This window comes from Canis lupus, chromosome 23, assembly GCF_048164855.1.
Source record: "Canis lupus baileyi chromosome 23, mCanLup2.hap1, whole genome shotgun sequence".
Classification (NCBI taxonomy): Eukaryota; Metazoa; Chordata; class Mammalia; order Carnivora; family Canidae; genus Canis; species Canis lupus.
Window position 1 is genome coordinate 19,827,378 of NC_132860.1, and position 23,359 is coordinate 19,850,736.

At 42.0% G+C, this 23,359-nt stretch overlaps 1 protein-coding gene and 1 pseudogene across 2 annotated transcripts in view; one reads left to right on the top strand and one right to left on the bottom strand.

Annotated features, from left to right (window-relative positions):
• Window positions 1–23,359, bottom strand: part of SYT9 (synaptotagmin 9) — a 192,228-nt gene that overhangs the window by 129,685 nt on the left and 39,184 nt on the right. For both annotated transcript variants that reach the window (XR_012015607.1, XM_072794223.1), the window contains exon 2: window positions 5,717–6,068. Coding sequence is in view for 1 of the 2 variants with exons in the window: in XM_072794223.1 (XP_072650324.1) it covers window positions 5,717–6,068 (352 nt within the window). In the remaining variant the exon portion in view is untranslated. The remainder of the gene's footprint in view (window positions 1–5,716; window positions 6,069–23,359) is intronic.
• The window catches only part of LOC140614582 (ubiquitin-ribosomal protein eL40 fusion protein-like), a 48,445-nt pseudogene continuing 31,029 nt past the window's right edge, over window positions 5,944–23,359 (top strand).

Here is a 23,359-nt window from a genome sequence, read left to right on the forward strand (position 1 = left end):
CACTGGATTTTAAGAAAGAGGGTAGTACCACAATTCACCAAATATGAATGTGCAAAGCAAGGGGTCAGGTAGGGTGGAGGGCATAGAAACGCAAACCTAGTCACTGCCTGCAAGTTAGTCAAACACTGACTACACAGCAGGTCAGAAGAGGATAAGAATTGACCAGACATTAAGGAGCCAGACAGGCAGAGAGAGAGGCCCCTGGCTTGGGAAATGGTCATGGAGGAAATGGCACTCTCATAGAGCCTGGCTACATTAACTTGGCCTCATATTATTAGCTTCCAAGCTGATGCTATAGACCTCAATAGGGAAATTAAGTAAGTTGCCATCTTGGATCCCAGCTCTCCAGCAAGATAGGATCTTCAACTCTGTGTCCCCAAAGTTTCTCCTTACATATGCCTACATGTTCCATCCAGGGTCTGTGGGAGAGCCAACATTCATCATTCCCACAATCCCTTCCACCTCTGCATCTCCCATGCAACTATAGGCAAGTATGCGCTCTTCTATCCACCATCACCTCAGTGACCCTATTTCAGAGGTGAAATTTGGCCTATCCCTTCCATGAATCTGGAGCACCAATGTTGACAGAGCTTCAGGATTCAAGGAGAGGAAAGAGAGAAGCAAACTGTGATTTCAGAACCACATGGGTTTCTTTACTAGGTTCAAGTCAAGACAGGGCAGTTTGGGAACAATGAAGATATCCCTGGGTAATAAAGAGGAGAGAGCTGGATTGTCCTGAGCCACAGGCAGACTCGGAAGAGGAAGTCTCAGAGCAGATGCAGTGAACTGACTACAGGGCAGAAGGAAATGGGGACCTTTCTTAGCACAGGATTCAGAGGTTTCCAGAATGGATGATATAACAAAGATGTAAGCATCACACCTTGGTCCGTGGAGGTATGTAGTCAAGTGCAGTTGGATACTCTGATACATGACCTACATCCTCGACATCCCCCAAGTTAAACAAGTTTGAAATCCTGGTTTCACTTAGAATATTTTATTCCCTATTTATTTGACAAGCCTAGGTCCACCAACACCTTCTCAAAAGTAGCTTACAACTCATGCCTCTTTCCATTCCCATTGCTTCCAACTGAGTTCAGGCCTCATCATTACAGGCCTGAATCAGCCCCTTATAGCCCCTATTCACCCTGTCCCAAGCATCTGAGACACTCCTGCCAGATTAATCTAGAGAACAACTGGAGCACTTCAATGTGTGTAATTGGTATTCTTCTCACCTATTTTCCCAACTAGGCTATGGACCTGTTGAGGTCAGGGATGTCTGTCTGTCTGTCTGTCTATCTATCTATCTTTATGACCTGCGCATGCTATAGAACTTTGCATGTAGCAGATGCTTAATACAAGTGTCTTGAGGAAATATATGAATGCCAAGGACATATGGTTTGGTTTCCAATAATTAAATCCCAGTAGAGAAAATGTACATTTACATCTAATTTCAGAACCTCATGAGAATTAAAAGAGGTCTAAGCAGCTTCCATTTTTGAAGCTGTCAGTGTATTAAAATCTGAAGAAACATCTAAGAGTAATTCAAAAAACTGTTGCATTTTGAATGTTTACACCTAACTAATGTTTTCACCACACACCTACAAAAGCATAGCTTAATAGAATCGTGGTACTCTTGAGTAATCATGACATTTGACCCCAGCATACCAAGTTGTGGCCAGCCATGGGACCCAAATTTAAAGTTCAATGACTGTCATCTTCTTTCAACTCTGTCAGAATATTTCTGTGACTCTATGGACTCCAGAGATAAGGTCAAAAGTCCTCGTGTAAGGCTCTGGATGAAGGTAAAACAGGTTACAAAAGGCCTTCCTCCAGCCTCATCCCATATAGGCCCTTCTTCGGTTTACACTTCTGGCCTTTTGCCATTCTTGTCAGCAGAACATGAGAAAAGTGGCTGCATACTGATGAAGGTATTCTGTTAGTCATCCATGCTAAAAGTCTGCTCTATGTGCTCTATGCCGGGGGCTGCACAAGGTTTGGATATATAGGGAAAAACAAAGCAGATGTGGTCTCTGAGCTCATGGAACTCACAGATTAGAGAGGGGTTACAGGCGACCAGCAAGTGAATGATCATTTAGTTGGAGAGTTCAACCTTGTGAAGAAATGCAAGCAAGGCAGCATGTGAGGGAATGAAGAGTGCAAAGTGGTGGAGGCAAGAGCACATACTTCAGACAGGGTGGTTGGTGAGGTCTTTCTGAGGAGGTGATTCTGTAGGAGGGACGCTGGAGCTGGAGAGGAAAAGGAAAAGCATTCCAGGCAGAGGGAACAGCACGTGCAAAGGCCTCAAGGCAGGAAAAGGTGGGAGGTTCTGAAGACACTGAGAGAGAGGCTAGGGTAGGTGGAACGTGACAAGGTTTCCCAGATAAAGCTTCCTAGTGAGTCCATGTCCTCCAGGGTAGTGCCATGTGGCGCTGAGTTGGTGAGCTGACAGGAGACTGTGGCAACAACATGCAGGCCCTAACAGGCCTGATAAAAAGATGGCAGTGTGGTCACTGAAATTTTTATAAAACCAAAGTGTTACCTAGGAAGTTTGAGAAGACTTAATAAAATAGGTTGGACTTTAATCTCGGGATGTGAACCAGGAAATGGCCTGTCAAGGTTCCTTCTATTTTGAGGATTCAGGGATTTTTATATATTTGGAAGAGAGATCTTAAAAATGTTCTGGTATTGAAGCATTCTGAAAAAAAAAATCCATATTCCCAGGATATTACACAAAAGATATTTCATCTAAACTGCAAAGAATTAAGAGGAACTTTGGAGGGTTCTAATAGTAACTGAGCTAAGTAGAAACAGAATGTTAACATGCTTGATCTTGGGAAAACAAGAGAAAGTCATCCTGACCAGAAACCTTCTGAGAAGATAACACAACTTGGCTCATCTTTAGGGTACTCCACAGACATTGGTGGGGGGCCACATATAGTCAAGTTCAAGAGGCCAGGAGACAGTGAGCTTCCCAATGTCAATGCTATGAGAGAAGCTATGCCAATGGATCTCGGGGACAGTAGAGACACCCTTAACTGGGAGTCTAGGTCTTATGTGCTCTGGGTCAAGGAGATGTCCTAAGACCCCTGGAACAAATCACAACAACTCTAGGAGAGAATCAGTAAGAAAGAAAGAGACAGGAGTGAGAAAATAAAGAGCATAATGAGAAGAAAAAGAAATAAGAACTAGCAGAGCAGACTGTTTAGAGGTATCTCAGTACAGAGTACCTGCTCCCTCCCCAAATTCAGTATCAAAAATATTAATTAAAAAACAGTGTTAAAAATGTTTTGGAACATCATTTCTCCCATTTTGTCAGTAAAAAGGTTTTGTGTTTGTTTATAATATAACACAATTCCTAAAGAATTAGAAGATGACACACCACTCATTATGGTGAGACCATGAATCATAGATATGTATTTCCAGACATAACCCATAAAACTGGGTCAGTAGTAATTTAGGTAAGAATGTTTTAAATGCATAATGATGCAGATTATCAGTATTAGATCAAATGCAGCTGGAAAGAATTTAGTTTTCTTATGGTAGGTCAGATTTTACTAAACTTGATTTTGGCCATCAGAAAAGATAATTATGTGACTCCAAAACTAAAATAAATCTAAATGTAAAATTCATTTTATAGGGATAATTCCTTTGCTTCTTCTTTTTATCTTTTTTTCCTTCTATTCAATTTCCATAAATCAATGTTGAAGATACCAGTTTTCATTTACTTTTATTTTTTTACCACAGTTTTTATTTTTAAATGAAATATATTTCTTGAGGTGTAGATTACTTATATATTTTTCTAGAATAAATATTGTGATAATTATAGTGATACTACTGCTATCAATTCATTAGAATTACAGCAGTCTTCAGCTACATAATCTAATAAAAGCACAGTACTATCACCTTATATCTTATATCAATGAGGACTTGATCAGAAAAATTAAGAGGCAGAGTAAAAACAAATAGGAGATGATTTCAATGGATACTTCATCTGAAAGATTCTAGTTTTTGAAATACTGAAGGAATTTTATTCCAAGTCTGCACCACTACATGAATGCCATGACAGCATCAAACAGAGCTCCAGTTATATTTAAGTCTATATCTAAAGAGAAATCCTAGTGATAAAATCTGAGGAGTTCTTCTAAATCAAATGGCAAACAACCATTCATTTCCTTACAGAGGAATATTTTAGGTTTACTTCTTTGATTCAGAATTGGAAATGATGCTAAAATAGGTTTGTGGAAAAATTAAATTATAAACTGTCATATTCCATCCCACTTAATGTGAATGAGCAGAGTCTCTAGGATAAACTCGATTAACATAAAAAAAGGGTAAAATCTTATTTCTGTTTCTAGAGAACAAATAAAAAAAGATGTTTTAAAAATGCCCCCAAACTGTGCTCATACTTTCCGAATGACAGCACATGCTATTCCTCTATCGCTCAGGCAAATTTTCATTTTAAAAAAGCTGCTTTCTCCATCTCTCTTCTTGAAATCTCCTACGGAAAGAGGATTTTTACATCCAGCAATTGGGAATTGGCTATTTAACCTCAAAGCCACATCTGTGCCCCATCTGAGTCTTGGGAGAAGCCAGTCGCAATGAAAATGATCATGACCAAGGCAATACTGCAATCAAAATGGCAGCTCAGGCTTTGGTGTGCTTACCAGATGCAGCCTGTACAAAGGGCATGATGTACATGCTACTGCTTCATTCTTAAAACCACCCACATGTTGCTATTATTACTATTCCTCTCTCACAGAAGAGGAAATGGAAACATGGAGGTTAAGTAATATGTCCAGTGTCACGCACATAAGTAAAGCCAGTTCACCTGATCCCCTGAACCCTTGCTGCTTATCACTGCACTAAAGGATTTCTCTCCTGTTTAAAGCACAGAGCATCCCACCCATAGAAAGCAAGTAACCCTAGGCCTGGGGGCTCTAGGCCTTTCAAAGGCTGAAGAAAGTCAGGCCTGGAGCCACTCTGTGTACTATGGGGACAGCCTGTGTGTGACAGCTAGGGCAGGTCAGAAGCATGGGGCATAAATTCAATAGCACCAGGAGGACAGCAGGAAGAGTGGTTAAGAGCTCAGGCTCTGGTGTTGGCTGAATCAGGGCATATCAACATATGACCTTTTTAAATTTAAACTCTTTGACTTGGGCAGCCCCAGTGGCTCAGCAGTGTAGCACCGCCTTTGGCCCAGGGCCTGATCCTGGAGACCTGGGATCAAGTCCCACGTCGGGCTCCTTGCGTGGAGCCTGCTTCTCCCTCTGCCTATGTCTCTGCCTCTCTCTCTCTCTCTCTCTCTCTCTCTCTGTGTGTGTGTGTGTGTGTGAGATGAATAAATGAATAAAATCTTTAAAAAAAATAAACTCTCTGACTTAAGTTTCTTCTTTTGTGAAATGAAAATGATAACTTTGGCATCTTGTGCAAAGTTGTGAACTACCGTAAAATTATGCCTATGAAGTTCTTAGTACTTGACATGGGAAGTCTTGGTGATGTAACTCTACTACTATGGCTAAAGTGGAGCCTACGTAGGGAGCTCAGGAGAGGGAAGGAGGAGCCCACTGGTTCCTTCATGTTCCCATCTTCATGTCTCTAATACTGAATGGACGTATGAAAGGCTACGGGCTCCAGCGCTAACCAATGCTACTACTGGCAAGAGAGGGAAGAGAGTGGTCCTTGCCTTGCATTCAGAAAGGAAGGGGGCATTACTGACCGGGCCGACGAGGTTGGCTCTGTGACTTGGCGCTGTACACGGACGCCATGGGCACAGTTCTCCGGCCCCCCCGCCTGGGTTGAGAGGGGGATGTCCGGGGACGTGTGGCTGATCTTCATGGAGGAGTCAGGGCAGGGGGTGGGAGGGTCTAAGAAGCCCTCACTGTTCTCCTGCTCATTGGTCTCTGTGTCCGTGTAGTTAAGAGGTTCCCGGTTGTTGTCTTTGCTACCAGACAGCAGGCCTCGTTCTCGCCACGGAACCCAGCAGAGCTTCCAAGACACGAAGAGAGACACGCCAAAAAGCGCGAGGCCACAGGCAGTGACCACGAGGGTCAGCAGGCTCACCGAGATATCTGCAAAGAAGCAAAGATCAAAGGTCAGTGTGGCTGCTCTTCCTGGGCCCATCCATTGCACAATGCAGGCAGATGACCCTTTCATCCATTCATCCCTCGGGAGCTGGCCGCAGGGTCACCTGATTCTGGCGTGGGGACAGTGAGACTCAGAGACAGCATAGGGAAGGTAACAGGCAGGCAGTATTTCCAAACGATGAACGGTCTGCTCTAGCAAGAGGCAGGATATATTCAGGGAGACTAGGAATGCCCTCTAAGGCAACTGAGACCCTACACCAGGGCAATATAAATCACTGGGGTTTTGTGAGCAGGACAGTTTCAGCAGTCCTTAAAAATGACTCGGTCATTTCAGAGAGCCGTATAATAGAATTTGGGAGTTGTGTAACAGTTTTCTAAATCAAAAGAAACTGGAATGTTTTCTTTCTCTTTCTGATATTGATTTTGAAGAATCTAAGCAACATGAAGCTCAAGTCCTCTGAAGCCTCAAGGATATCCTACAGCCAGTGGCCGGGTGCCCGGGACCCAGCACCAGCCATCATAGTTTGGGTCTCCCAGTAGCACTCCCCGAGACAAGTATTCAAGGGCAGGTGGTTTATTTATAAAGTGAAGAAAACACAGGTAGAGGAGTAGGGAAGTGGTCCAGGGAAGGCGGCCAGCAAAAGAGGCTTTACCAAGCCAGTCACTACAGATGGAGGTTACATCTCCTGGGCAAGAGTCACACCTCAGTCACCCCCACAAGAGGCAAGGAGCTGGGTTACGTAAAACGTCAGCTCCCTTAGTCAGGGATTGGAGGGCAGCTCTCATGGGGCATTTCCCACCTGCAGCACAAGTGGTGCAGTCCCAAACTCCCACATTCAAATAAATGCAGAGGCTGGCCTTTGGAGGTCAGCAGGCACGCGCTGAAGTGGTGAGGGTGAATGGATATGGCAAGGCAACCATAGCATCTGCTACCTGGACCGTGTGACCTCAGCTAGGGCCCATGGCAGTGCAGTAGCTATGCCCCTAACTCCCAGAATATAGCCCACCCCCCTTCAGGCTTCTGCCCCGTGCCTCAGTGGAGCCAGGGAGGCTAAGGCATCAACCTGAACTCATTCCTGGCACTGTGGTGGTTGTAAACCCCTTATTTTAAAGGACACTCGCACCTGCCCTTACTGTGCTCCATTACACTCAGGAGCTCCAAGAATTCTCCCAGGTTTTGCCTTTACTGTCCATCATCAAAATATTTGCATTGCTTCAGCCCAAGTTTTCTGAATGTCCATTACATGCCAGGTACTGTGCTCGGTTTAGGGAACTGTACAAGGGAAAACATGACAGACACATTCCATACTTTCTTCATAGACTCATATTCTTATGAAGGAGATAATTAGGAATAAGTTAATTTTCACAATATCAATTATCCACAGCATGCCAACAATCCACGACATGAAACAACTGGTCTTTCTGCTGAGATATGCGTGTGAGGCCCAACCACAAGTCACTTACCTACTGAGCCAAGCTGACCACCCACCATCCGTGTGCTTTTCAGCATGTCTCTGAAGATACTTGATCATTCTTATGAAATGATAAAACAGTTTCTTCATGAAAAATTGAAAAATTGCTCTTGAGAGAGCGCCAGCTGCTAGGGCTGGTGATGGATCTAATGTATCTCCTCTATGCCTCCCCATCAATCTTTGTCCTTTTGGTGAAATTGTATTCTATCTCTGCTCGACAATACTAAGAGTTTCACATGGGTTAGTGAGCTCAACTCTGCTACCTTTCTCTCCTCTAGTCCCACTGAAGGGGATTAGCAAACTCTACAGCAACTGAAAACAAGGATGGGTTCCATCAATCCATCAGTGAACCAGTAACATTGAGGAATTTCTAGAATTGTTTTAAAGTTAAAGCCAATTAGTACTGAACATTTAACACAAGCAAATGAAGTGACACTAAGGAACAATAAAAACTAAAACTCCCAGGTGCAGAGCAGCAAGGGCAGGGATGGCAACAGGAAGGAGAGTCAGTGGGGGCAAAGTAAGGGGCACCAGAAATCACACCTTATGGAGCCCCAACATAAGGCAGGGAGAGAGCATGGTCCAGCCACAGGCTCCATTGCATTCTGATGGCTCACACAGGAGCATGGAAAATTTGTCAACACAAACTTCTAGCATAGGTAGTACTGCTGGGGACACAGAAAGGAGGAGACCCTGTCCCAGTTAATCAGACTGCCACAGCAAACATCAACTCCTACCTTGTCCAAAAAAATCTAAAAACAAAACAGGCTCCACAACACAGTGAAATCCCTTAACACATAGTTATTCAAACTGAGACAAAACTCCTTGCCTGTTAATCACTTTGGCACTGTCCTGACACAAGACACTGCTACAAGACACCAGCTCAGACTGGAGTTGGGGCACACTGGAAAGCAGTAGTGCTCACCAGTACAATGTACTAATTATATTGTTATTCACCCAGTATTTGCTCTCCCCCCTCTCCATCACAGTGCCCCCCTATGCCGAGGAAGGAGAATAAATCCCAACCTCTAGATAATGGTTTTGTCCATGTGACTTGCTCTAGTTGATAAGAGTAGATATGGCCCATGCCACCTCTGACCAGAGTACTCTTGGCTCCACCTTCTCCCATGAGAAGAAATCTTAAATAAAGCTCACTCTTCCAACTTAGGACGGAACCAGCTGTGGGGCAGAGCTGTAGCTGATCCACATATCCATGAGCAAATCCTAGAGAGTTGATGTTTTAAGTCACTAACATTTTGAAGATGTTTGTTACCATGGCAAAAAACGTTGACTAACACATGACCATATAATTTATTGTCTAAAGTTGGGACACCTTAAGAGAGAGAAGAGGGTGGGGGTGCCTGGGTGGCTCAGTCAGTTAACTGTTCAAATCTTGATTTTGGCTCAGGTTATGATCTCAGGGTTGTGGGACTGAGCCCTGCATTGGATGCCCAACTCAGTGGGGTGTCTGCTTGAGATTCCCCCTCTCTCTCTGCTCTCCCCCCCACAACTTCTGCTCACATGCATGCTCTCTCTCAAACAAATAGATAAATTTTAAAAATATATATACAGAGAGAAGGCGTGATATTAATAATCATTTGGGACAAGAGACTTCAACCAGTACCCAGGGTAAACTAGAGCATATGGTCACTCTGGACTCATCACCTTGGTACAATATAACATCACAGGGTTAACATGGCATAGACAACATACTAAATAAAAGAAATTAAAGCCTGGGGCCACTTTTGCTAGTAACCACAGGGCCCTGACCCAGCTCAAGAATGTCCCCAGCTTGTTAGCTGACTTCAGCTCATGCACCAAAAAAAATCCCTCAGCTTGCTGCTCACAAGTCCAGTCATGGGGGATCCATGAGAGCAAGAATCTTGTCTATCTCAGCACTGAATGCCAAACAACTAAAAGAATGCCTGGCACACAGTAGGCATTCAGTAAATGTCTGATGACACCACCCGAGGAGCGCTGTAGCCATCTGCTACATTTACCATGAATTATGGTTGTGGCCTACACACCCTTGGAGGTGCTACTCACCCTCATAATCATTATGGATTTGGGAGCATACAGGTATTACAGAGAATTTCTGCAAGTGACAAAAATGATTTTTTTCTTACTCACTCTAAAGTGCCATGTGTGTTAGCAATGGGCCAGGGAATATCTTCCAGAAGAAACCAATGATGACCTACACAGACACACCAACCACTGAGTACAATCATCTGGGCTTCTGTTTTGCAAACAACTCAGGGTACCCTCTGGACAATTTTCTTTTTTCAGAACAAAGTGTTAGAAAAAACTGCTGTGGAGTCACTACGGCCATAGATACTAGCCACCTCAGACTCACAACCTTAGGATAGGGAAGAGAATCAGCTCAGAATCACACAATAGCTTTGCTTAGAAGAGAAGTTATTTCTTAAGTTAGGTGGTAGGTACATGGCCATTTGTTTTCTGATTGATCCTGAAACCATATGTTATCAATATATATATTCTTTGGCATTTATGGCATATTTCATAACAAAAATGGAAAAAAATAGTAACATCAAAAAATGATTATTCTAAAGATAAATTTTCTTAAAAAATGGGAAAGTATAATTAGTTCTTTTGTCCAAGAGCCAAGAGAATAACCAGATGGTGATTCAGGGATGAAGGGAGGCAAATGGCAACCCAGTTCTGCTCCAGATCCCTGGAGGTGCTGCTGCTTGGAGGTGACTGTGCATGAAAACTATACCCAGACCTGACATTGAGTACATTCTTCCAAGGAAGATGTGGCACAGAAGATCCTGCAATCAGGTCTGACCATCAGAACTCTCTTCTTCCTGCTATTAGATGTAGCCATTGGACATGATGTACTGTAGCAATACCCCTCAACACCAGATACAAGACACCATGACATCCCTACATTCAACAGATATCCCTATACATCTATAATTCTAAGAGATCCATGCAAGCCTAAAGACTTGTTCTGGAATGGCAAATATTATTGTCCAATGAAAGAAAGGCTTCAAAGTCCCTAGTCCATACACTGTACATGGACAGATGAATAGTAGTTGTTCCCCTAAACTGTGAAGGTCCAGGAAGAGAATATATAAACTGACAACCAAAGAAAAGCTATGGGACAAATGAGCAGCTCAAAAGAAGTTAACCAAGCTGAGCCATTAGAATAAACTGGCCCTTGACATTAAACAAATTAACATAAGAGGCAAATTAATTTCTATACTCAGTAAGATTTATAAAATAGTGAATAAAACTAAGAAATACGGATGCAGTAGTGATCAGAATCAGACAGCCTTGAGATCCCACCTGATCTTTTAAGAAAAGAAGATTGTACCCCTAGAATTCTATAGCTAGCCACATTATCACAAGAGGGGGAAAAAGGCATTTTTTAGCAGTCAGTGACTCAGAAAATATACCATTCATGTACCTTCTCCTGCATCAAACCTAAGAAATTCTCCAAACAAACAAATAAAAATTTTTGTCAGAATAGAGAACCCAAGAAAAGGAAAGATATACTATATAAGATATAGACTTACATACTGTGTATCACAAGAATTAGTGATAAGCAAAGAAAATAGCACAAAGTGCACTAAATCTAAGTTATTGCTGTTATGAGGTTATGAAGTTCAATGTAACTGCTCAGGAAAAAAAACACATAAAAGAGCAAAAGAATGATGCTATACGCACACTTAAATTCTGACAATTCCAACAAAATATGGGAGGCAGAAGAAGGAAAGATGTAAAAACAAATTAAATGTCCTATATTGTTAGCATGTAGAAATTATCGATACCTCGACTTGATGTTGATAAGGAAGCATGAGTGCAAATATGTATACGAAATATTTAAGGGGGACTTTGATTCATAGTGACACATCTGTATACATGTTAATATCCTCTTCTTCTGGAGACCCCCATTAAGTGATAGGAAGTAAATAAAAAATATAAATGATAATAACAGGGAGTACAGCACAAGACAACTGACAAACTGAAAAACTTTCCTGGAAGACTGTATGTGGATAGAGAAGCAGGAGAGGATGCAGAAAGTAATACAGCAAAAGGGTAGGCAACCTCACCTACTGACCTCAACTTCAGGACACAGACATTTCCAATATGGAGGCAGCTAAGACTGAGATACAAAGCTAAAAATATGGGCACAGATTGAAAATCTTCACCAAAATATTGTCCGATCTATATAGGAAGAAACCAAGGCAACTAGTATGAGAATTAGTGCCCAAGGGCAAAATCCGCCACATTCTTGCAAAAAATCTAACCCCCTAAATCCCATTAAAGTAAATTTTGCCTGTTAAAATATCACCCACACACACAAAAAAAAATAAATAAAATAAAATATCACCCACAGATACACAGCCTCATAGCTTTTCTACTACCTCATTATTAAATATGACTAAGCTACAAAGAATCACCAGCCATGTAAGGAAATCTTACAGCATCCAGTTCAATGTATAGAAGCCAAAAAGAGGTTCCTACAGAAAACAGATAAAATCAGTGAGGAAATAAGAATTTTTCATTCACAGGATGTTTCCAGAAGGTTTTTAATCCACAAAACTAGAGTAGATCACTAGTAAATGAATGAAGAATTAGACAATGTTCTAATTCTCTAGAAGTAAAATAACATGACTGCTGAAACAAATTAAAAATTTCATAGAGGGCAGAGAGCTTCTGATTCGGTAGGTCTGCCTAACAAGTTCCTAGGTGTGGCCACTGCTGCTGCTACTGGTCTGGGATATACTCTGAGAACTACTTTGCCTGTTGTTGAACCTAAATGAAGTAAGCAAGTACTATGCATAAATTTCAGAAAGGAATGAAGAGAAGACACATCCTCTTGTCCTCAAGAAGCTTAGCTTCTGGCTAGAAAACCACAAACTGCATATTCAGGAACCATAGGCAACAAAGTGGAGAATCTGATACCTATGGAAATTCTAAGAGGAGATGCTAAGTAGACTACTGACAACTCAGTTGGACACTTTGCAGAAAATTTAGAGATGTATATTCGGGAGATATTGTCCATGGGATCACCCAGGCCCAACTAGTGATGGGGGCTGATCAAGAAATATTTTTTATTCTTATCTCCTCCCAACTTTGCATTGTCCCAGAGGACTGGAGTTTTCAAAAGGATTACACTGGAACCTAAAGATTTAGGGTCTGTGTCTAGTCCTCTCCTGGCCAAAGGAAACAGACAATGAAGACCCAGAGAAGCCAATCGACACTCGGGATGAAGGAAATGTGGTATTTCCAGGGTAGGCAAAAGAAGCTGGGAATCACAATTGAGGAGGGAAAGCATAAAAGATCAGAACCAGAAAAATGGTGCTAAGCACTGGGCCTGAGATGGAGTGGGACATAAAGAAGAGGGAACTTAAAGTCAGAAGCTAAGATGATAGGAACTGGCTTAAAAGACTGCAAAATGAAGGCAGGCAAGTGGCTCAATGTCACTGATCCATTCATCTACATACGACTTACCTTTCAATCAAAGGATTAGAGGCAGCTTAAAAGATATATATAACACACATACACACACACACACACACACACACACACACACACCACTGGGGGGCCTGGATAGCTCAGTCCATTGAGGATCAGGTCATGATTTCAGGGTTGTGAGATCCAGCCCCCCCATGGGCTCCATGCTCTGCCAAGGAGTCTCCCAAAGATTCTCCCTCCCTCTCCCTGCCTTTGCTCCTCCCCTGCTCACATGTTTGCACACACACTCTTTCCCTAAAATAAATAAATAAATCTTTAAAAAATTAATATACAGCACAATAAAATAAAATAAACTTTGTGAGGAAATCAGGACCGAAGAAAAATAAAAGCAAAATGAAGATGAAGTCAGGGGTAAGGTACATAGCCAAAAAACATGTATGAAGTTTTGTAAAGTTGCCAGAAGTGGCTAGAGAATTGGCTCCCAACATCCCACTTGTCAGAGAAAAGAATGACATATAAATAATTATGTGATTCAGCATCCAAAACACTAAACAATTAAGAAACATTTTAGACAAGGAAAATTGGAACTAGAAACGTAATGATGTTAGAGATTACTGTTAACTACTTTCTAGATATAATTATATTGAGGTTATGTTGTGTAGATACAAATGAAAACATTCAAATGATATCTGGAATTTGTTTCAAATTAATAAATGAAACAAGATTGACCACGGGTTAATAGTTATTGAAACTGAGTAATGAGTATGTGGAGTTTATTATTCTCTTTACTTCTGACAATTTCTTAATGAAAAATAAAAAACAAAACATGTTTTGGTCAGGAAAAATGTTGATCCCTGACTCCAATCTTAGACTTTCTTATTTAATAGGCCTTGGGGTGAAGACCTTTAATTTCCATTTTTTTTTTAATTTCCATTTTTAATAAGCATTTCAAATCTTAGATTAAGCTAATGTAGGCAGTATACAGATAACACTGAGTACACCTGATGTATATCTATACATATGGCATACACATATCCATGCGCGCACACAGACACATAGTGGTTCAGAACACAAGACGCCTTCCTAATCCTAAAACAATTGTGTCTTGAGGGCCTAATAAAGATAACACTGGAAAATCTAGTTAGACAGTCAGGCCACAGAGAACTTGAGGCTATTAACTGGTGCCTTGTAGGTAAAGCAGTAATGTAATTAGATGGAGGGAACAGGCAAGACCAGACAGCTTTGAGGATAAGCTGTCAGGGAACCAACATGAAAAACCCTGTACTACAAGAAACTTGAGTGATCACCCACAACAGCCCATGTCAGAATTCCCTCATCAACAATCCCTTCCATGTGACCATGAGGCCTTCATTTGAATACTTTATTTACTGTCCTTTTAGCCTTAATACAATGAATATGTATTCTTCTACAATTTAAAAAGAGAATAATATAGTAAAATTGCTGTGTTTAATAATCACAGCATTCTGGAGTTATCCAGAAAAGGGGAACTCAGCCTCATACACACCTCAGTAGCCCAGAGGGCATCTTCTGGATGGTGACCCTCAGGCATCTTAGATAAAAGTATATAATAGGAGATCCCTGGGTGGCTCAGCGGTTTAGCCCTGGCCTTTGGCCCAGGGAGTCCTCGTCAGGCTCCGGCATGGAGCCTGCTTCTCCCTCTGCCTGTCTCTGCCTCTCTCTCTCTCTATGCCTGTCATGAACAAATAAATAAATAAATCTTTAGAAAAAAAAAAAGTATATAATAGATTTTAGACTAAAATTAGATGTTTTGGTGTTTAAATTATTGCACTTAAGTTGTCTGGGAAATGCAATCTTGCAGAACTTTCTCTTTAATTATACTGCAAGCACAAGAGCACAGTGGTTAGGGGCACACGTTCTAGAATCACATAGTCAAGGTCTGCAGCCCCACACCAGTGGTGTAACCACACTTAGATTTCTCCTTATCTTATTTCTCTTTGTAACAATGCTGGGATAATAATAGTATTTACTTCTTGGGATTATAGTGAGTGTTTAGAAAGGTCTTAGCACTCAATAAATTATTGGGTTTTGTGTTTTCAGGATTCAGCCACTGCTTATCCAGACTTAGTCTTATGTCAAAAAATGGTCAGCCTGGTTAATAAATAGTGAGACCTCCTGTAGCTTGATGAAATGGGCTAGGACAAGCAAACATCAGGTGCCTAATAGGTGCTTATGGAGCTTAATTACTGAGGACAAAAAGAAAAAAAAGGAGGGCCTATTAAGCACCTGGTATTTGCTTGCCCTCAGGGAACCACTAGTCAAGAGAATTTCAACAATGTTATTCAGGAATCAGCGAATCACCACCGAGTGCTAGCTACTGAAGGCCCGAAGTGGGGGATACATAACCCAACCTGGCTTTTAGACAAGGCTTACCATAAAAGAGGAGGGAGCCAAGTCCTACTTATAACTACTTCTCTTATACAAAGACCAAACTCAGATCACTTGGCCATGTGAGCAAAAGACTTTACCAGAAGAAAGGCCAGCTGTATATGGAGGCTCCAGGAAAGAACTGGCATGTTCCACGAGCTCTAGGACCAGCTATGCCACCATTTGTAATTCATAACCTTGTGTAGGTCACTGCCTCTCTATGGTCTTCCTCATCTGTCATAAAGGTCTGGGGCATGGCTCTTGCAATTCTGTGGTTCGTGTGAAGATGCCAAATGACCTTGGGTTCACAGCAATATCTGTATCCAGAGCTAAAGTCATTACCATCATTCATGCCCGTTAGTGACCACAAGCCAATGGGTGCTATCCAACTGGAGGCTACAGTTTAGGACCATTCCTACTTTTTCATGCTTGCAGCAGGTCCTCTTAGCACTAGCTCATGGTAAAAACTTCAAGGATTAAGGAGCGTTAACTCAAGTCTGCAGGGTCCATACCGTGATGAAGGTCCTGAGCCAGACAGAGCTCTTCTCTGCCTTAACCCTAAGAAGCCCGTGGACTAGTAAAAATGAATTAGAACATGGAAATTGGCAATGACTGCATTTTCCTGTGATTGACATAAAAGGTGGAGCACATTTAGCAGGACCGTGTCTCAGGCCCTCAGATCCCTCAGATCCCTTCCTCAAAAGGCTGCCCAAGTGATCCTGTATGTTAACTAAACAGCTGGCCTAAAATTAGCCTTGCGAGAACACCTTCTGTCGCACCTTCTATTTGCAAAGTGCAGCCTCATCAGCGTGACCCACTCCTCTTCACAATGGCATCAGCCCCTCTGCCTCGGCCACACGGGGCAGGGGCTTGCTCCCACAACACTGGGGCTGCAACCACAAACACCAACAGCTGGCTTTTAACTCTGGTTCCCCTGCCCTTCTAGTCCTGTGGCACCTGAGCCCCTCCTGTCTGCACAACAGGAGGGTTCAGAATTATCAGGTTTGCCACTGGGCTCCCAGTCTCTTGTTATTCTCTGCAGAAATTATTTAACTGGAAACAAAATCTACTTAAGAAAATCTTTTACCACCCACTGTAGCTTCACTGGAAGTGCCTGCAAATACAATGTTTTCCATATCATGGGATTCTGGCCTGTGCAGAGTAAATGGAAACACTCAGATGTACTCAGGTTCCTGTGAAATAATAGAAAATCTGACATGTATGGGGTCAGACAATGGGGACTTTTTGCCTGAAAAGAACACCGTGAAGTGGAACCCAAGAACATGTGGGGGATAGACACAACCCAAAGAGGTCGGCAACCTTCCTTGGTGTGTGTCTGCAGAAACTGGGGGTCCTAGCCCACCCAGCAGTGCAGAAGGATACGGGCAGCAATCGGAGACCTGATGTCCACTTCTTTTTTTTGTATGAGACTAGGGACTGCCTGCAACTGCTCCAGGGCCGTTGTTTACTTCTAAAAGGGGTGAGGAAAGTCCTCCATGCCTGGCTCTTTTGAAAGTTAGCTGCACTTGCATCCATATAAAAGCCTTCCATATACTTTCATAGTGTTGAGATTCTCCTTAAGCTTGGCACTGCTGCATTGACCCAATAATTTGTACCCTCCACAGGACCCCTTTCCAAATTTCATCAGTCCCAGTCACTTCCTAGACCAGATCTGGTCTTGCTTTGATCCAATTACCATTGAAATCTCTCCTCTACCCTGTGGAACAAGATCAAGAGGTTGCTGACCACCACCTTTGTGAACAAGCATTTAGAAAAATCTCATAAAGCAATATGGAATGTTAGGGTGACAATGCTTCTTCCCATTCCTGGTTCCCATGAGGAGTGATTTTTCCCTAAATGCTCCTTATCATTACCCTCCTCTTCTCCTTTCAGAGGTGAAGTGGGTTGGTTGCTCAATTAGAAAGCATCTTCCTTTTTTTTTTTTTTAAGATTTTATTTATTTATTCATGAGAGACACAGAAAGAGAGGCAGAGTCATAGCCAGAGGGAGAAGCAGGCTTCCTACAGGAAGCTTGATTGTGGGACTCCATCTCAGGACCCCAGGATCACTACCCAAGCCGAAGGCAGATGCTCAATCACTGAGCCACCCAGAAGCCCCACAGCATCGTCCATTTACCCCAAATCCATCTCTTTCCCCCTCTGTCTCATTTTGGGACATGGAGGTTGACTCAAATGGACTGTATCCATGAGGTTCCTTGCCTTGGCTTCTGTTGAGTTAGGCCAAGAAGAGGCCCTAATAGGAAATCAGAGGGTGAGTAGAGAATGAAGTTACAGTATTTATTCCCCCAGTTCTCTTCCAGCTAAGTTACCAGGCCATATGTGTCCCACTACTGGAAACCATAGCCCCTTTTCTGGATTCTTTCAGGCTCATGGGTGGCGATGGCTCTCTACTATTTCAAGCCCTGGAGTACTGTACTGGCTTCCCTGCATCCTGACCATGCCTTTGTAAAACTCACTTATTAAGCAATCCTCAAATTACCCAGTTTGACCGCAGTGCCTGTTTCCACTGGGACCCAGAATGATATGCTGTAGAATGAGCTGTTTTATATTCTAGGCCCTACCTCTTGTCACCTGCTTAACCTCAGGGAACCTGAACTCATATTTGAGCCTGAGTTTCCTAATATATAAAATAAGATGCAATGAGATGGAAGGGCCCTTCCAGATCTCACGTTCTTGAGTGAGAGAAATTTTATATCTAAAGTCTCTTCTACAACTTAGCATGATGTCTGGCACACAGGAGGCACTCAATGTTTGATGAATGATAAAATTCTAAGCTGTGTATCATTTCCATTTTTGTATCCACTAAAAAAATGTGCTTCAGGAAAAGAAACTGCCAAAGAAGTCGTGTGCTTCAGTATATATAGAGTGAGCGTTAAGATAACCTTTTCATCACGATTGAAAATGATACAGTATTCCATGCTTCTTTGAACATTTAAGACTCTATAGAGGCAGTGCAGGGCAATGGAAAGAGCATGGGCTCTGTAGACAGGCATCATTTCTTTTTTTTTTTTTAATTTTTATTTATTTATGATAGTCACACAGAGAGAGAGAGAGAGAGGCAGAGACACAGGCAGAGGGAGAAGCATGCTCCATGCACCGGGAGCCCGACGTGGGATTCGATCCCGGGTCTCTAGGATCGTGCCCTGGGCCAAAGGCAGGCGCTAAACCGCTGCGCCACCCAGGGATCCCCAGGCATCATTTCTTTCTTCTTTTTTTTTTAACTTATTTTTTATTGGCCCAGGCATCATTTCTTAAATGAACTTCACAATGCATTGTATTGAGCTGCCTTGATGAAATTATTATGTAATTAGGGGTAGAGTGACCTATAAAGAGTGTGTCAGAGAAATCACATTTTCAGGAGACATTCTTACAGCCAGATAGTGTCTCCAGATAGTCTTGCTTTTAGGGCAACACTAACCCTAGAAGCATCTCTTCTAAGAAAGGTTCCAAGCCACAGGATGCTTAAGTCAGAACAGAGAGTGAACTCTTAGCTCCAGCTCTTCCCTATTTTTTTCCCCTCTGTCTGTCTTGAACCCTGGTCCATAGGAACAGGCTTCTTCCAACGTGTAACTTTTTACTAGTTTGGACTTCTATACGTGAAACCCTAATGTACCCACCAGGTCATGGATCTGCCTGTGCAAGACATTCAGGCTTAAATAACTGGCAACTGATTAAAAGCATGGGCTCTCGTGTCTTGTATTTAACTCTTAATTTTCTACAAATTATGTTTTTAAGTCGATTTCCTTTCAGTAAATATTTCATGCTGCCAAAATGAAGATGGTTTCTCTTAAATCATTCATTTTCATTAGTAGTTAGGTATAGAAAGTGGCATCTATTCAACACCAGAATGATTAATATTACCGGTATATGACCCCAAAATGTAGTACTTGTTCTAAAAAGCATTCGCTGTAAAGAAAAATATACTTTAGGTTTCAATACAAATTACTAACTGGAAGATACAAAGAATACCAATGCTTCTCAAAAATTATCTCTTTAGGACTGCCTCTCCTTGAGTCACAGAAATTTTGACTAACAGGCAAAGTGGCTACTACTATAGCTATAAGCACACACTGATGTTTTTTCCTAAGACTTTTCTGTGGTCTTCACTTCTCTTTATATTGGGTAGGGTTTTATTTTCCACTTTTTTTTTGTTGTGGTAAAATTCTGCAAAACAGAAAATTTACCATTTTAACCATTTTTATGCACACACTTCAGTGGCATTAAGCACATTCACACTTGTACAGCCATCACCACCGTCCATCTCCAGAACTTTTTATTATCCCATACTGAAATTCTGCACCCATTAAACAATAACCTCCCATTCACTTCTCCATCCCTCTCCCCAGCCCCAGGTAACCACAGTTCTACTTTCCATCTCTCTGATAAGCCAAATAGTGTGCTTCATTTTAATGAAGCCTACATAGGCTCTTCACCTCTCAAAAGTGCAGAGAGAACTGAAGACAATGTCAGCCAGAGAGCACAGGCAGGCAGCTACAAAATGCCGAGTAAACAAGAGAGCCTGGGGGGCCATTCCAAATGATACTTCAGAGACTTAACTGGGAAAGGGGGCCACAAGTAATTGTTTTACTAACATTCTGCCAGTTCCCCGACCCTGGATGGAATGTGCTGTCCTGCAGCTGCATAGACCTTCTCCCACTTTTCTTTTTTTTTTTCAAATTTTATTTTTATTATTTTTTTTAATGAATTTTTTTTTATTGGTGTTCAATTTACTAACATACAGAATAACCCCCAGTGTCCGTCACCCATTCACTCCCACCCCCCGCCCTCCTCCCCTTCTACCACCCCTAGTTCGTTTCCCAGAGTTAGCAGTCTTTACGTTCTGTCTCCCTTTCTGATATTTCCCACACATTTCTTCTCCCTTCCCTTATATTCCCTTTCACTATTATTTATATTCCCCAAATGAATGAGAACATATAATGTTTGTCCTTCTCCGACTGACTTACTTCACTCAGCATAATACCCTCCAGTTCCATCCACGTTGAAGCAAATGGTGGGTATTTGTCATTTCTAATAGCTGAGTAATATTCCATTGTATACATAAACCACATCTTCTTTATCCATTCATCTTTCGTTGGACACCGAGGCTCCTTCCACAGTTTGGCTATCGTGGCCATTGCTGCTAGAAACATCGGGGTGCAGGTGTCCCGGCGTTTCATTGCATTTGTATCTTTGGGGTAAATCCCCAGCAGTGCAATTGCTGGGTCGTAGGGCAGGTCTATTTTTAACTGTTTGAGGAACCTCCACACAGTTTTCCAGAGTGGCTGCACCAGTTCACATTCCCACCAACAGTGTATGAGGGTTCCCTTTTCTTCGCATCCTCTCCAACATTTGTTGTTTCCTGCCTTGTTAATTTGCCCCATTCTCACTGGGGTGAGGTGGTATCTCATTGTAGTTTTCATTTGTATTTCCCTGATGGCAAGTGATGCAGAGCATTTTCTCATATGCATGTTGGCCAAGTCTATGTCTTCCTCTGTGAGATTTCTGTTCATGTATTTTGCCCATTTCATGATTGGATTGTTTGTTTCTTTGGTGTTGAGTTTAAGAAGTTCTTTATAGATCTTGGAAACTAGCCCTTTATCTGATACGTCATTTGCAAATATCTTCTCCCATTCTGTAGGTTGTCTTTTAGTTTTGTTGACTGTATCCTTTGCTGTGCAAAAGCTTCTTATCTTGATGAAGTCCCAATAGTTCATTTTTCCTTTTGTTTCTTTTGCCTTCGTGGATGTATCTTGCAAGAAGTTACTATGGCCGAGTTCAAAAAGGGTGTTGCCTGTGTTCTTCTCTGGGATTTTGATGGAATCTTGCCTCACATTTAGATCTTTCATCCATTTTGAGTTTATCTTTGTGTATGGTGAAAGAGAGTGGTCTAGTTTCATTCTTCTGCATGTGGATGTCCAATTTTCCCAGCACCATTTATTGAAGAGACTGTCTTTCTTCCAATGGATAGTCTTTCCTCCTTTATCGAATATTAGTTGACCATAAAGTTCAGGGTCAACTTCTGGATTCTCTATTCTGTTCCACTGATCTATGTGTCTGTTTTTGTGCCAGTACCACACTGTCTTGATGACCACAGCTTGGTAGTACAACCTGAAATCTGGCATTAAAGGCATTCAAAAAAAAAAAAAAAAAAAAAAGGCATTCAAATTGGCAAAGAAGAAGTCAAACTCTCCCTCTTCGCCGATGACATGATACTCTACATAGAAAACCCAAAAGTCTCCCCCCCAAGATTGCTAGAACTCATACAGCAATTCGGTAGCGTGGCAGGATACAAAATCAATGCCCAGAAGTCAGTGGCATTTCTATACACTAACAATGAGAATGAAGAAAGAGAAATTAAGGAGTCAATCCCATTTACAATTGCACCCAAAAGAATAAGATACCTAGGAATAAACCTAACCAAAGATGTAAAGGATCTATACCCTCAAAACTATAGAACACTTCTGAAAGAAATTGAGGAAGACACTTTTCTGTCATTCATCAGCATCCTGTATCACTCAGCCCAAGCAACACTGCCATGACACACTCTATACAAACAAGGCTTGAGACAGGAAAAGTGTTTTCCTAAAGACCAAAAATGCGAGTGCTAGAGACAGGAGTGATGAAAACTCCAAAGAGCAAGTAGAGAGGGCAGGGTTCTCACACATAAAGGTGCAAAAGAAATCGTGGCTAGAACACTAGCAGTAGATCATGCAGGGGGCCCTAAGGACAGAGCTGAGATTAGCGGGCAGCCAAGGCGAGGAACACAGGAGCAACATTGGAAGAAGAAACAGCAGGAGCAGCAAGTACACATTAGAGGCAGGACACAAGCAGTAGGTTCAGCTGAAAGATGGCAGAGCCAAACAGAGTGGCTCATTTTAAGTGGGATATTATTATCTACCATATTGCCTATGGGAGACTCATAGGAAAACACAAGAAGTGGGAAGACAGGAGTCCTTCCTATCCCATAGCAGGTAAAGAATGATGGTCCAGCAGGCCTAGGTATAAAATGCTAAAGTTGCCTCACATAGGAGGCAACTATGTGCCCAGGAGATATTTAATCAATTAAACAGAAATAAGAATTATTGAAATGATCAGAAAGGATGAGACATCATCATAAAAATACAAGAATTACTATGCAAGGAGCAGGTTGTGAAGAGTTACATTTCTAACAAATACATACATAACTCCACAGCTTTAGCAGTAATAGCCAGGCACCCGTTCTCTCTCAAGTCCCTCTACCAAAATACTCTTAATGGAGTATTGCCCACTCCACAGTTTGGGGTTCCTTCCAGGGTTTCCCAGAGCCCTAGCATCACTTACTTATTCCCACTGTTGTGACTCCGGAGTCTGTGTCAGAAGAGCCTTTGACAATCTTGTAAAATCAAGTCTAGGAGTATCTTTGCCATTTGCCATGAAGTCATGATGTTTCTTTCCACTGTGAACATATGGACTGCTATATACCACTTGGAAAATGTGGTGCATCAGAGCCTAAACAATTCAACTTCCATAAATAACTTATAAAATATATAAGGAAAGGGAATGAAAGCATAAAGTGTTTGGTTGTCTTTATAACTTACATACTGTTTTGGAAAATTCTAGATGTTTGCTGATTTATAATTTGTTAGAAACTAAAAGGGGGCCTCTATCTCATTGTACCAAATGAGAAAGAAAAAGTTGCAATTAGATATCATCACTATTAATCAAGTTACGTTTAAAATAAGGGTACAGGGCAGCCCCGGTGGCCCACTGGTTTAATGCCGCCTTCCGCCTGGGGTGTGATCCTGGAGACCCAGGATAGAGTCCCATGTCAGGCTCCCTGCATGGAGCCTGCTCCTCCCTCTGCCTGTGTCTCTGCCTCTCTCTCTCTCTCTCTCTCTCTCTCTCTGTGTGTGTGTGCGTGTGTGTGTGTGTCTGTCATGAATAAATAAATAAA